The 15,686-nt window shown below is 38.5% G+C and overlaps 1 protein-coding gene across 43 annotated transcripts in view; it reads right to left on the reverse strand.

Annotated features, from left to right (window-relative positions):
* The window catches only part of ABI3BP (ABI family member 3 binding protein), a 128,813-nt gene that overhangs the window by 61,403 nt on the left and 51,724 nt on the right, over positions 1-15,686 (reverse strand). For 41 of the 43 annotated variants that reach the window (XM_082220944.1, XM_082220982.1, XM_082220965.1 and 38 more), the window contains exons 7-15: positions 15,516-15,567; positions 12,909-12,980; positions 12,360-12,443; positions 10,575-10,652; positions 9,170-9,244; positions 8,388-8,462; positions 7,420-7,542; positions 6,039-6,110; positions 5,691-5,762 (exon numbers count right to left, since the gene is read on the reverse strand). In XM_082220944.1, coding sequence (XP_082077070.1) covers positions 5,691-5,762; positions 6,039-6,110; positions 7,420-7,542; positions 8,388-8,462; positions 9,170-9,244; positions 10,575-10,652; positions 12,360-12,443; positions 12,909-12,980; positions 15,516-15,567 — 703 coding nt within the window. The remainder of the gene's footprint in view (positions 1-5,690; positions 5,763-6,038; positions 6,111-7,419; positions 7,543-8,387; positions 8,463-9,169; positions 9,245-10,574; positions 10,653-12,359; positions 12,444-12,908; positions 12,981-15,515; positions 15,568-15,686) is intronic. The other 2 variants (XM_082220943.1, XM_082220946.1) reach the window with 2 other exon arrangements.

Consider the following 15,686-nt stretch of genomic DNA (forward strand, 5'->3'; position numbering starts at 1 on the left):
TGCTGAGAACAGGGGAACATAAATAGCTGAACTGAGCCCTAAGGGGGACCTTTCATCTAGGTGCACTGCACCTATATGGGGAAGGACTGGACACCCAATGTTGTGGCCCAATGCCTTTTACAGGATTAAAACAGCAACAACCAAAAAATCTAACGAAGTGCTTCCCCCCAAGATTACCCCCCCAATGGTTGTGTTTGCTTATGATACACATCTCCATAGTCTTATGCTGACTAAGTCAGTGATGTGGTTATTGATACACCTAACATTCAAGCAATGTTGTTGTTTAGTCGTTTAGTCGTGTCCGACTCTTCATGACCGCATGGACCAGAGCACGCCAGGCACTTCTGTCTTCCACTGCCTCCTGCAGTTTGGTCAAACTCATGTTAGTAGCTTCGAGAACACTATCCAACCATCTCATCCTCTGCCATCCCCTTCTCCTTGTGCCCTCCATCTTTCCCAACATCAGGGTCTTTTCCAGGGACTCTTCTCTTCTCATGAGGAGGCCAAAATATTGGAGTCTCAGCTTCAGGTTCTGTTCTTCCAGTGAGCACTCAGGGCTGATTTCCTTAAGAATGGATAGGTTTGATCTTCTTGCAGTCCATGGGACTCTCAAGAGTCTCCTCCAGCACCACAATTCAAAAGCATCAATTCTTCTGCGATCTGCCTTCTTTATGGTCCAGCTCTCACTTCCATACATCACTACTGGGAAAACCATAGCTTTAACTATACGGACCTTTGTTGGCAAGGTGATGCCTCTGCTTTTTAAGATGCTGTCTAGGTTTGTCATTGCTTTACTCCCAAGAAGCAGGCGTGTCTTAATTTCGTGACTGCTGTCACCATCTGCAGTGATCATGGAGCCCAAGAAAGTAAAATCTCTCACTGCCTCCATTTCTTCCCCTTCTATTTGCCAGGAGGTGATGGGACCAGTGGCCATGATCTTCTTTTTTTTGATGTTGAACTTCAAACCATATTTGCGCTCTCCTCTTTCACCCTCATTAAAACATTCAAGCAAGAAAAGGCACTAATTGCATCTCACTCACTATCTTACACTGCTGTGTCACATTTCAACTCTGAAGAAGCAATTCAGCATTTCTTGAACGAAAATGCATTGCGTTTCCCTTTTTAAAGTCCTTCACTATCCCATGGGGCAGGCCTCCTACCATGTATCAATACATTTTTCACCACAAATGCAGCCAACCATTTTTCTCCTATCATTTCCTAGTATTTAGTTGTTAAAAACATTTATGCTATATATGGTTTTGCATACTTTCCATGCGGAAAAGTTACTCCTCCTTTTCGTTTCATGCAGATGTTTTTGTAGCGGTTGGCTGGCCTTATTACAATCAACGCCGCAAGCCTTAGGCTTTAAAACCACCCACAAAAATCAGAGGACAACAAAAAAGCCCTTTGTACCACAAAGCCAAGAAAAGGTTCACTCTGAGGACAGTGTAGGGAAGTACTTTATAAATGGAATAAATAATGTTCAGGACAAAAGAAGATATCCTATAAATAACTCCCATTTATGAAGTCAGAGGTAAAAAGGGAAAACAACCACCATTAATAACTGGTGATAATTTAAGGCCAATCTAGCACATGGAGGTAATAGAACTGTAGAGCTGGAAGGAATCCCTAAGGTCATCTAGACCAGCCTGCTGCTATGCAGGAATCTCAACTAATTCATGCCCAGGACTTCATCAGCATACTAGCTGATGTGGAAAGGGAACCAGTTTTCTTGTATCAAGCTACAAACATTGCCTACTGACAAAAAACAACTCTCCACCCAAACCATTGGGATGTTTTAACTTTTCATTCAGATGTAATTCACTATAAAAACAAATTTCAGCATATAAAATTGAATTAAAGGATAATGATCCATTAGAACTAGCAGGCTGCAATTATCAAATACAGTCTGTGGTCACTCTCAGGCTCTGCATCTGTATTTTACCACAAAGCCAAAAGAAAATTTAGACCATGCCTTCTGAGGTCCTTAGACACATTTTTGGCATCAAGGAAATCAAAATAACAATGTTGACTAAGGCAGCTCAGAAATGGTGTCTATTCTTTCTTCCAGAATCTCCGTCACACCTAGCCCAGTTTCCAGTGCTTCCAGCTATTGCTCCTGCTTCCATGCAGAATCCTTGACCTACTATTCCTTTAATGCTGTGCCTGTACCTGTGAAATTTTACCTCTCTTCTTTGCCATGCACACAGTTAAAGGCCTTGATTTCACATTGTCCTCTGAATTTGAAGAATCCCCTACTAGTTTGTCTATCCAAACACCTTCTGGTTTAATCTCAGTGTTCACATGGTTGATTAACCATATTTCTCTCTCTCTCTTTTTGGTATTACTGTTTTATTGAAATATTTTCATTGGTTTTGTCCCGAGATGTAAAGCTGAATGTGCGCAAGTTAAATGCACATACATTATAGGCTTGTTGTATGTGCATTTTTGTAAATGTTATTTGGCTGGAGAACTGCACTGCAAAATTTGGAGGAGTGCAAATTTTGAAAGATGGCTGTGTTTCAGTTTGCGCGTTGTTTTGGAAAGTGTGAATTTTGTAGGTGCACTTTTACATGCAACCTGAATTGAATGCCTGCTCAGGACAACATGTCTGTACAAAATTAATCAGTACCAGGAGGCTAGGTTCTGAGCAATCAGCAAATTGCAGTGGTCAGGGGTTTGTTTGTTTTTTGTTTTTTAGGAAAACAGAAAGCTGTTCACAAAGACCAGACAATGGAGATATTGAAAATCAGAAAACCATGTGCCATGTTAGAGCCACACAATACGTGTGTTCTCTATATGTCCTGGAACAGATGATTTAATAGGAAATTTCATAATATGCTCCATAAAGAAAGCAAAGAAAGTTTAAGAACACATTTTGACAAGGGACTGCAAGATATTTAAAAATGCATCTCCAGTCTAAATTCTGTGGTATAAAAAGCTAAACAGTCCACCACATAAACTCACGATCTGCTTCACTAACTTTTGGAGTTCATATTTCCTACTGCATATACTGTGCTGAGCATTCCCCCCTCATCGGTGCTTTTCTTCTAGAAAAAATGTGCCGGTACTCACCATGTAGTTGTTATAGTTAAGCCCCACAACTTTAACCACTGCTTTTTTCTAGAAAAAAAGGTGCTGGTACTGCGTACTCTGCGTACCTCCAGAAAAAAATCACTGCGCCTCATAGAAGTGAATGGGAGCCCCTGTGCTGAGGGGTCACATCCAAGAAACATCAAGAATAGACTTTAGGTCACATCTAATATTACCAGTTTCACTCCTGGGAATAAGCTACAAGTTACTCCGATGATTAAATCTGTATTAGGACAGACACTCATGTCTAGACATAAGCCAGAGTTAGAGAAACATATATTTGCTTGGCTCATGAGCAGACATGAGTGTGAGTCCTTCCAACAATATAATTTCATCAATAGGATGACCAACAAGGAAAAAATTATGGGGACAAGTCATGTACACTACATGAAATAGGAACCCTTTTCCATATAATTTTAGGGTGATGTGTACTTTGTTATTTTTAGAGGGAAAAGTGATTTAAAAAAAATTTTTTTTAGAAGAAACTCTAAAAACATATGGAAGGAAGAATTCTGTATAATGATGTATGCATTATACAGAAAATGCCCACAATCCGCCAACCAAATTAATTTACATCAATTGAATTAAAGGATTTGTTTGCAAATATGGCAGACTTGGATAAATAGTTCATTGCCAACAGAAAGTACACAAGCAACCTTGGAGATTTTACAAGGAAAAAGTTGCATGATTCATAGCTTTTGGCTAAAGGAACTAGGTTTTTCCTTTTTGCATAAATGAAGAGCTATCAGAGTTCTGTGCAAAATATAACAACCATCTTAACAAAGGCATCTTTTCAGAAACTTAAACCTCACCATAAATTGGCCACCCAGAGTGTTTCTAAATGAAAAGAAATGTCTCCCTCCGGTATACTTTAAATACTGCAGAGGAAATCCAGGGAAAATTTCAATGAAGCTTTCCAAGAAAGTGTGCTTGAAATAGTAACTAAAATTCCAGGTAAATAGTAAAACCTGATGGACTGACTTCTGAAATTATGAAGGAATTTGTGGATCTCAGACTCAAGTAAGTTAATTTAAGAAAAGAAAAATTAAATTATGAAGGTGATTGTTCCTGTTATCTGATCAATATCCACATTAAGAGTAAAGCGTGCCTTGGAAACTTGAACATACCAAAAATCTGCAATCAAAATAAGCCATAACTTCTATAAGCCAGAAGGACTAGGAGATCCCAATCAAGGATTTGCCAGATTGTCGGCATGTCCACATTTGACAATGGTGATCACCTCTTTGGGATGTAAAAAGGGCATGGAATCCAGCTTGCCTCCATGCAAGCGCCAGACTAGCAGTTCACAAACAGTTCAGGAGCATTGACGGAACACACCCACCCAGATGTGCTGGCTCCCACCATTGGCCACTGGCACCAACGGGAGTTTCCCTCCAAAGTACAGCTTTGTGGGGTAGGTGTAGGAGGAAAGGTTCTGATTCTGACTGGGCTCTCCAGTGGCTCTTATTTACCATAAAAACAATACATGCACTGTTAAAACATGTGATTGCATGATGTGTCGTTTGGCCCATGCTCAATCACATTATTTGAAACTGTGTCTTGGGCACTAAGATCCTCTTCAGCATGTTCTGCAAACATACCGTTTTCCCTTCTAAGGTAAAAGGGAGTTCCTAATACCTCAACGGGACTTTTATGACAGCAACAATAGCATCCTGATGGCTTCTTTCTTGCCAGTTCAATATGTAAGGGGCAAGGTGTCTCAAAGACCTACAGCTCTTTCTACCAAAGCAGCTTGCAGGCAGATAAAAACTGTTGGTTTAATAGGGTAGCCATGTGTTCTACTTTACACAGGACGGTCCTCTGTTGGAAGGGCTGCCAGAGGACAATCCTCTGTTTCTAGGAACCCTCTATGTGAGGGTTGTCCAGTCCAAATCTGGTTCAAAGATACCAGTAATTATAAAAAGGGAGAGCAAAAGCCTTGACATTGCCCATCAGCAGTTTGCTGGTCAGCAAACTGACAAACAACTCATCTAATGTCTTCTTTGTTAAGGTGAGACTTATTGTATTTCTATTTAAATTCTAGATTTTTCCCCTTCTGAATTTGTGCCTATGTATATAATTTCCCCCCTATGCAAATTGATAGTGTGGGGCCACCAATCTGCATCAGAGTCATATCAGAGGGGGGGGGGAATCAAAGCTCACTTACCCCCTCCATGCTAAAATTCTAATCCAGATTGCTCCCCCTGCACTGGCAATTTTGTACTTAAGGGCAAAGATGTGGAGCTAATGTAGTATCTAGTCTGGACAGCTTGTGTGACGCTGCCAGCTGAGCTGCTACAAATTGCCCAGAAATCCTGTTTGAGCCTACTAAAATCTTGTCCTCTCCCTCTGCATTACCCACAATGTGGAGAGACTATGGAAGTGCTGCTCAGCTGAATGTGCTTATGATTATGGGCACCAAAATTTGTGTGGTCTCCCCATATTACTTTTCCGTATGTGCATATAAACTTGAGAGATTTAGGCTTATTGTTGCATTTTACTTACTTATTTATTTTTGTCCGGAGTACCAAACTATTCAAATAACATCTGTCCTGAAAAAGGCAACGTAAGAGAAAAATAATAATAATAATAATTACCCAGCCTTGTTGGTGTAGCTTTTGGAGCAGGTGGCTGGGGTGCTGAAGGAACTGGCTGCATTTCACTTGAAGCTATAGTGAAAGAAATGGCCAAACCTTTATAAAGAGCATCGGTGCAAAATTCACCTTACAAGTCTGTAAGACCCCCCATTGTCATACAGGGCCTTCTGGGGACATAATTTTGCAAATTATAGAAAGATAACTGAGAGAAGTGGAAATTGGTTGCATCATAATCCATCATGTACAGAACTAAAGAAAACATTACCATTGCAATATAGCTTTTTAATGAAATATTAAAGAAGTGAAGTTGAAATGATTGTTAGTCGTATTTTAAAAACTTGCCATTACCCAATATTTCCGTGGGCATTTGAAGTGTGTGAGGTGTTTTAGTTTTAGGAATTTCTGGCAACTCATGTGGAGCTAGAAGTTGGAAAAAGAAAAAGAAACCCAATGTATCAGTATTCAAAATACTGAAAATAAATACTTACTACTTCGTAATTTGGTGTAACAAACAGCCAGAAAATCTTATTAATCTCTGTGTTTCGGTGATGGTGGACAACCTCACTTGATTAGGCTGTGGTAAGCAACTATTTTGTTTGCTAAGCTCCACTGAATCAATACCAAACAGCAAGACAAAACAGGCCTAAACTAGTTGCACATATAGACTGACCAAATTACAAGGAGCAAATTTACAAAGACTGAGCCAAATACAGGAGTGATCACACAGGTATGAATCATAACTGAGGTTTTAATTCAAAATAGCTGAACGTGCCAATAGTAATAATAATAATTTATTATTTATACCCCGCCCATCTGGCTGGGTTTCCCCAGCCACCCTGGGCAACTCCCAACAGAATGTTGTTAATAATAATAATACTAATAATAATAATAATAATAATAAAGCGACAAAACATTAAACATTACAAACTTCCCTAAACCTGCCATAGGGTGAAGATGATGTGGCATATGAGAGAAGATTGTGATAATATATACCCAAACCATTATCTTTTATTATGAATATAAGAACAACACACACACATTTTGGAAATTAATTATCTGGTTATTTGTGATTATTTTCATATGTATCTAGAAACCTATAGATGTACTCTATGGCTTATGCCTGACATTTTCTAATGATTCCAGACACCTTTTTTAAAGAATTAACACATAACTCTCTTAAACCTTATTTTTGGTTCTTTATTATTTTTTCTTTTTCTTTATGAGTGAACCTTTGTGATCTGCATGGTATTTCTGTTCATACTCAGTATAATTCCTTACAATTTTAAACAAGTGCTAGCAATATATATTATATGAGCCTATTTTTATTGTCTGACATCAATGATGTAAGGAACCATAGATTCATTTTGATACCCAAAGCTTTCCTTTCCTTTAATAATAATAGCTTTGAATTAATTTCTCAAAGGCCACTTGTTCATAAGATTCCAAACTCTCCATTATGCTTCACATTTAATTCCATCAAAATATATTCTTCTTTATATACTCATCTTATTTAATTAGAACAATTATCTTTAAAATAATGAATGAGAAAGGTGCTTTGCAGGCTTTGTAAAGTTGTAATGATCAGCTTTAATTGAAACAGGTTTACTTATTGATGTCCATACACTCCCCACCACCACGTTGCAGTGATTACTTGCTTATTATACAACAGTCATGACTTCAGTAATACAATAGAATTGTTTCTCTTTAACATATATGCACCTACACATACCAGAGGTAGCCTTCAGCAGCCCTGTGTCTGCAGCAGAAATACTATGTACAGAGTATTTATCCTGTGTGTCAAGTGGCAATTCAACCAAAGGTTTTGAAGACTCCACTTCCCTTTCAGTGTGAGCTAAAAAAAGAGAGAGTTAATATCCTTTCTTTAGACATTCAGGACACTATGGCCATGTTATACAAAGCAGGACAGGGTGATGAAGACAACTTCACAGAGATAATATTTTGTCTTCAATGGAGCTTCCAGACTCCCACTATCTTTGGGTGGTATTCAGCCACATACCTGCAGATTCAGGTTGCACAATTAAAGCTGATTTTGTACTCTTGTGTAACAAACCTGCTCTCCTCCTCAAAAAATAAAAATTAAATAAACCAGACTGCTAGTGACAAGGGAAGTGAAGGATAATGATTGCTTGATGCAACTCTGTAAACAAATCACAACGAATACTCAATAAATAGCCAACATTGTCTGCAAACTTTGTGCAAACACTTCAGGATAAATGCTCAACAAACAGGTCACCCAGAAGCATCTTTTGTCTCACTACTTGAATAGCTGTGATGGATTTTGCTGAATAAAAATGGATTTTTTTAGTTGACAGTACAAAAGACATTAAATATCTCTCCCAGCTAGCAAGCATGTTTTCCAAAATCACTGAAAGAAACACTGAAAAAGATGCTAAAAAGCAACAGAGACCACAATCTTATGCATGCTTCCTTAGCTTTAAGTCACACTAAATTCAATATTGAGCAAACAGGTATAGGATCACAACTATATTTCAAGAATGCTCCATAAATACAGGAAGCTGATGTAAGACTGATTGCATTCCCCTGTATGGCAGCAACTACTTGCTTATCTATTATGTAGCAGTTGATTCTGTTTCGTATATATGCACCCACACATATCAGAGGTAGCCTTCAGTAGCCCTAGGTCTGCAATGGAAATGCCATAAACAAAGTATTTACCCAGTGTGTCAAGTGGCAATTTAGCCAAAGGAGTTTTATTTAGTTTTGAGGATTCTGGTTCACTTTCAGAATGAGCTTTAAAAAAGAAAGAGAAAAGGGTTAATATTATTTCTTTATTGGAATGAGGACACCACATTCTGCTAGCACAGCAGTTACAATTCTACCATAATGTTCCTAAAGTGCTGTTATCAAAAGTTGGTCACATTGAGAATGTGGGGTATATGTAGCCTCATATAACCAACATGCTTAACTGTAATTAATGCATGAAGGGGTTAAGACCAGAGAGTAAGTTGTCCTGCCAGGCTTAGCAAGGTCACATTCCCTCACCTTGGGAGGAAATGTTACCAAATTATTCTTTTTTTTCTACTTCCACCATATGAACCTGACCAGTAAGGATGTCTAAGATGGATGCTCTAAGTTTAGACTTAGAAAGGCTTCCACAAGCCATCTTTGTGTTGCTATACAAAAAATATAGAAACTCTTACCACTTTTTGAAACTAAGTTGTACTGTCCTCTTTTTTTTTTTGCTGCTGTATGGAAAAGCACATGGATCTGACCTTTGAAGAGTTTGTAAGTAAACTATTTTTAACTTACCAAACATGTAGTCTCTTTCTCTGCAAAGGGGAAGTGGGGAGTTTTGAAAGAAACTTAGAAGGGAACATTTAAAAGATCTAACAGCCTATAGTTTCACACTTTACTTTGCTGCATGTTTTGTGATTTTAAATCTCTGCAAGGGCTCTCTCACTAAATAGTACTTGCAGCACAGGAAGGTTGTTCTTTACCTGGAGAGTTCTTTGTTTCTTCTGAGGCACTGGCAGCTGTAGGTTTGCTGCTTCCCCAGTCTAGTTCAGTCATAGCTGCAAGATTTAAAAAGTTAGCATAATTCTTAGTGTAGGGTAGGATATCCAAGTATAATTGAATTAGGACAAGCAGCATGTAACAAAATAAACCTCATTTCAGAATATAAGGTCATTGTTAGGCATTTAAAATCCTTTGATCATTCAGTCAAGGAAGGGCATGTACAATGATTTATAAAACACAGTATATTTGTGCTTTCTTTCAAAGTAATTTCTCCTTTTAAATAGGCAAGGGTGTAGCTAACAATAGCCAGTCCCACTGTCATGCAAGTCAAATAGAAACCATTACAGTGATGATTTTGGATTTATGCAAGGGTACAATTCATTGGTGGTTTGAGTAATTTAAGAGACCAAGTTAGAGGAGTGAAGACATATCAGAAAGCGTGAATAAATACAAGCTGTATTAAAAAGAGAAAAGTGGTAAATGGAGCATGGAAGGGATCAAATAATGGAAAAGTACATTTACTGGGTTTTGGAAAACGAACAAAAAAAGGATGAAAATGTTCTGCTAATGAAAGGACACCACCATCATTTTCATATAAGTTTAGAAACTTGATAGTGAATCAAATATTACACTGAGCATAAAAACACATATACAGTATTTCACCAGAAATGTACTGTCACTGAAACTCCATAAAATAGTTTTTTCAGCTTGTGATTGAAAACCATTCACTCAACTTCCCCTTAAAGATCATGCATGAAAAAATATCTGGATAATTGTAGCGGCTACCTAAGACTCTGTAGAAAAGATAGAACAGTGCATCCAGGCCACCTCCCCATCTCCAAGAAGGGATACAGCTGGTTCAGCAGCTGGTAGCGGCACTACCAAGTTATTGGATGTTATTTACATAACCAATGGCAATGCTGGATCTAAAAACCAGCCGCAAGCTGTAGATGTCTGATTAATGTTTCCAAGTACTTAATTCGTTCCGATTCGTTCCGAACCTGAAACTGTTCTTAACCTGAAGCACCAGTTCAGCTAATGGGGCCTCCTGCTGCTGCTGCACTGCTGGAGCATGATTTCTGTTCTCATCCTGAAGTAAAGTTCTTAACCCGAGGTACTATTTCTGGGTTAGCGGAATCTGTAACCTGAAGCGTATGTAACCTGAAGCATATGTAACGCGAGGTACCACTGTATAAAGATGCTGAGGGAAATAGTTAACATGCAGGAAAATGAGAATCCCTCAATACATTTTGCCTAACTGATGTAAGCTCAGTTTTATGTAGTATTTTATTAATGTGGTCTACATAAATGAATGAATTGTTAATTGAGCACACAATCTAATTAAAATAAAATAAATAATAGAAATAAACAGAAAAAAATAATCACCGGGCTGGGATTGGGGAGAGATTTCTTGTACTTCTGGTGTCTTGGATTCCGCAGGCCATTCCTGGGTTTCATTCTTAGCTTTTTAAAGAAAATGTAGGATTTAGTAAACACATATATTATCCATTACAACTACAAAGAATGTGACAAGAAGCAAAGGATCTAAATTTTTGGAAAGTAAATTCCCTAACTTCTCATTGTTTTGCTTTTCTTAATAATAATTGACCCAGCATGACTACCATAAACACTAACATCCCTGATGTCGCCAGTGGTCTCAAAACGGGAGACAGTTGAACACCCCTTCCAAACCAGATCACATCATAATAGTGTTTCACATTAGCTAGTCTGATGGACCTTGGTACATGCACAAGTGAGTAAAGGAAAAATTCAAAACCACTGATTTTCAATTTTTCAGAAGGCAAGCATTAGCAAACGAAGTTAGGATACCACAACCACAAATTTCAGGATACTGAACTTCATCTGCAAATTATTATTTTGAATTTTCTCATTAAATGGCAATTCAGTGTCTCATCAACTCTGAAGCCTGAACAGAAGATGGTCTTCCAAAATAATGTCATTAAAAAAACTTAAAAAACGTTACTGATTTTCAGAAAACCACAACAAACTCAAGAACCCTGTAGAGTCTATTTATCACCGGGATTCACCCTTATTTTTCTGTAAGTCCTTTCACACCAAAATATCTTTCCATATTGTTTCTCAGACATTTAGTTCCTTTCCGCTTCTTCTCCTAGTCAGTTGGTGTTTAACATCATAACTCCACATGTAAGCTTCTACTCAGACTGTAGGAGTAATAAACCTTGTTTATTTAGTCGTTCAAACAGCATTCTTAGCAGACTATTTATTTCTGTAGTCTGCTGCAATATATACGTGGAGCCCCAACAATGTTGTCTTGTAATATATTCCATCTCCGTAAAATCTTTTAGACAAAACTGACTAAATAAAGGGTATGTTCACCTAAGCTTCCATAGTCTTTCCAACATTTTGAATCTATTGACTTAGCTATTTTAATTGGCAGATGTGGATACATGTGATGCGCCATCAAGGGATAATTTTAAGTGTGAGGCATCGTGATACCATTTATGTTCGGTATTCCTCATCTTTCATGAGCAAAATCTTTGAATGGTGCTTTTTTTGCCTAGTCTATGTTTTCCGCCTAGTTAAGACAGTCAGTCATCTACTAAGCTTTTGATCTTGCAGGTCAAGGGGTTTACTTGAAAAAGAAGGGTTTTTTGTTGGGGGAAACACAGTTTTGACCATTGATATACTGTCCTAAACAGGAAAAACATATTTAGACCATTCATGTATTTTAGACAATTTAATTTTGTAAAAAGAAGTTTATATTTTAAACTTTCCAATTTATTTACCTTTTTAAAGATTTCTACACCCCTTTGCAGCCACCTTTGATCAGCTCATTGGTGCCAGCTATGAACTTTGCTTTAGGCAGGGAACAGTTCCACTTGGTGATTCCGGATCAGCAACTCCTCAGTGTGGCCAATCCCTGTCTGGTTTGCCAGCCACCAGCAATCACCAAATCAGTGCCAGCGGCAAATTCCACTTTCAGCAGGGATCAGCTCCAGTTGCCCCCTAGGCACTCTCAAATACTTGGTAAAACAAGGCTAACAGGCTGTGTGATGGTCTCAGTGACCCACAATGGCGAAACATTCCCATTCAATTTCCAAACATGGATGTCTAGCCATCTTGGAATGTCAGAAGCTGGGCAGACCTGATTTACATGCTTCCCAAATCCGGCTACTTGTTTCTGCTTACCCGGTTTTTTCTCTGGTCTTTCTGAGATATCCAGTGATGGCAGTTTCTGTCGGGTTCCATTGAAATCTGGTACAATAAGGTGCACTACACAGGAAGGTAAAGGAATTGTTCATTCAGGAGTAATTTTTTAAAATTGATGTTTGTAAATAAAAACTAATATAAAGTGTTAGCGGTGTGGAGAGAGAGCAGTAGGGAAAGAAGATATAATCACAGCGAAGGTACTAGTTTCATATTGCAAGTCCTACAACCTCCTTAACAGCCCCAACCAAGTTCCCATGCAAGCATTTTACCTTTATGGAAAATATTTTTTACTTACTTGCTGGAGACAAGTAAAGGGTTGTCCCCACTTTACTCATAAAGAATGATAAAAACAAAGTAGCTAACCAGCAGTTTTAAGAATATATCTTTCCTTATCTCTCTGTGCTCAGATACTGTAGTAAGTAAGAAAGATGCAAAGCGAATAATTATAAGAAAAGAGAAAACTCTAAAAGGTAAGGGTTGAAGGTGAACCTTGGTGCACCTATCCAGAATAATGGACATCTTAGTCACCTAGTATTGGTCCTGCTAATGGAGCCTTCTCTGGGATTTTAGATTGTGCCCGATGTGTGACATTTTGAAGTACTGTGAAAACAAGAATGGAATGGAACAATTCTCATTATCTACATTGTCTCTAAGTTGCTGCTAAATTACAAATCAAATTCTCTCACACACATGTTCAGTACTTGTGACAATATGCAGCCAATTTCAGTAAGGTCCTTTAATACTATGCCATCAAGTTAAGTAAGTAAAGAGACAGATCTAAATGTCAGCAATGAGAAGAATAGAGTCCATTTGATTAGGCAATAAGGAAACCACAGGGGATTTTAATGAAAGTAGTTTCAGTGGAGAGAAAAAAAGGCAGAGGCCAGGTTGCAGGAATCAAAATAAGAGTTGGAAGAGAGGAAGTCAAGGCGGCATAAATTTGTTTGTTTATTACATTTGCATGTCACTGATCCAACCATAGTTATCAGGGCAATTAACATAAATAAAATACAATTCACAAATAAAAAATACAGAAACCAAAACAAAATAAATCACCAAAGCAAAAAAAGTCCAGAGAAAGACTTCAGCTAAAATCAACATAAAACATAGCAGCTGAAAAAATGTAAACAATTAAAACCAGCACATAAACCAGCAATTGGAGACTTGGTGTACAAGTGAAGTACCAATGGCTCATAATGAAAAGGCAGCAAAGATGCCAGGTGACCCTCTCTGGGGGCTCATAAGACACCACCATATGTCAGGTGTTTTGAGATAAATGCAGATAGAACCTCATTAACTCCATCCATTATTGCCCTCTAACTGATTGAGGGGGGGGGGTCATAAGAATGGGGGAAATGGTGGTGTATTCGAAGGAAGTGTGGAAAGAGAGAAGAGACAGGTTGCTGATGTGGTAGTGGAATAATCACAGAGTAGATGGCTGACAGGAGTGGAAAGGGTCAAGGGGAATTGAAGACAGATTAAACTAAGGAAGAAGTGTGGGCGTCTCACTGAAATAGGTGGGAGAAAGAATAAAACACTGGTCTTCAACAGGCAGGTTGTGCTCTGATCTAAGGTGGGTCACAACAGGAGCACTACCACCATGCAAATACATGAGAAAAGATTAAGAAATGGGGCCCAAAACACATGTTTGGGTTAAAAGCAGGTCCTGGGTCTGAAAAGGTTGAAGATACAAGGAATAAATGATTCTCAGAGATGGCGGGGTTTTCAGAAGGAATCCAAGAATGTAAGAACACCCCTCTGGATCAGGCCATCTACACTTTTTCCATAGTGGCCAACCAGATGCCTGTGGGAACCTGCAAGCAGGATGAAAGCAGAAGAGTACTCTCCCCTCCCATGGAGCTGGACCATAGCCATCCTGGCTAGTAGGCAGGAGCAATATAGTAAGAAAGGTAGGTAAAGAGCTTAATACAAATAACTTCATTTTTTAACTGAAAGAGACAAGGATCCAAGCAGATTGTGGGGCCTTCACAGGACATCAAAAGAAGAGAAGAAACATAGATTATTATTAGATGGTGCACAGATCAATGTGCTGCCTGGCCAAGAGAAGGAGAGTAGGAATTTAAAATGGCCTTTGTGTTTCCTCCTAAAGATGTTAGCATCACGAGATCATCAATAAAGTTGTTGGATAGAGGGGCAGTAGAGGCTAATCTATTAGGCGAAATGGGACACTCCTCCATGAGCCTCAGTCTGTGATCAGTTTTGGGCCACTGATTGCTGAAGCTGTCAATGCACTGACTACATGTTGGATAGCCACAAACACAGTGATTCAGCTGTTGTGCCAGAAACAAGCTTTTGATGTGCGCTTCATACCTCCCATTTTTGAGAAGGCAGAGGGATACATTGTTGTTTTCAGGTACCCCAGCTAAGACTGATGTGATCTAAGCCTGTGCATGAAAAGAAACAAAGAAGCAGCTTTTAGAGTGGGTCTCAAAAAGAGGTAACAGTCTTTGGTTCTGGAAAGTGCCTTTTGGATCTCCCTCTTTGGGGGACTGATGTAGGGCAATGTGACTGCTGTTGGAGTATCTAAGAGGTCTGCTTCCACTTATGTCCCACGTGTAAATAATCTGAAGTATATCATAATGCTTTTATTCTCCAGTAATCTGTCCTCTCAAAGGAATCAAATCCAGGTCACTCTGTTCCTATTCAAGGTTTAACTCTAGGTGTCCCACAATATGTTTCCAGATTCCAAAATTCCATTTGACCTATACAAAACTGGGCTCTTGGAATGGATATAGCCAGATGAAATGCTGTATTGCCCTGGGGTTGTGTCCCTAGGACAGTTTGGTGTGCATCTTCAAAATCTTCCCTTTTTTTTGTAGCCAGAAGAGATAATGGGACTTGGTTGTTGCCAAAAAATATTAATTTAACCCAAGATTTTTTCTTTTCTTTTCTGCAGGGATAAGAAGTCATGTTATAAGAACTGATCAGAATAAGTTAAGTTTTGCATTCAGTGTGACAATGGAATTCGGTTAAAGAGATTAGATTTGAGTCTTAAGACAAGAATATTCCATTCTGTTCATGGACACGCCCCCCCAACACACCCCAATTATTTTCATGCATAAAGAAATGTCTTCCATTCTATGGAAATCAAGTATGAGAAGTCACACACATTACCTTGTTTGATTACTGTATAAGGAAGCTGAACTTTTGAATCTGCTGGTATAAACTGGAGAGGAAAAGAAAACATTCTATAAAAATGCGAATGTTACTTGCTTTTTCTTGAGGTGGCAAAATAAGTTTTTCCTAAAGCTCAGTTGTCCCAAGAATGGACATATCTTCCAAGTG

This window comes from Podarcis vaucheri (genome assembly GCF_965113315.1).
Source record: "Podarcis vaucheri genome assembly, chromosome: 4".
NCBI lineage: Eukaryota > Metazoa > Chordata > Lepidosauria > Squamata > Lacertidae > Podarcis > Podarcis vaucheri.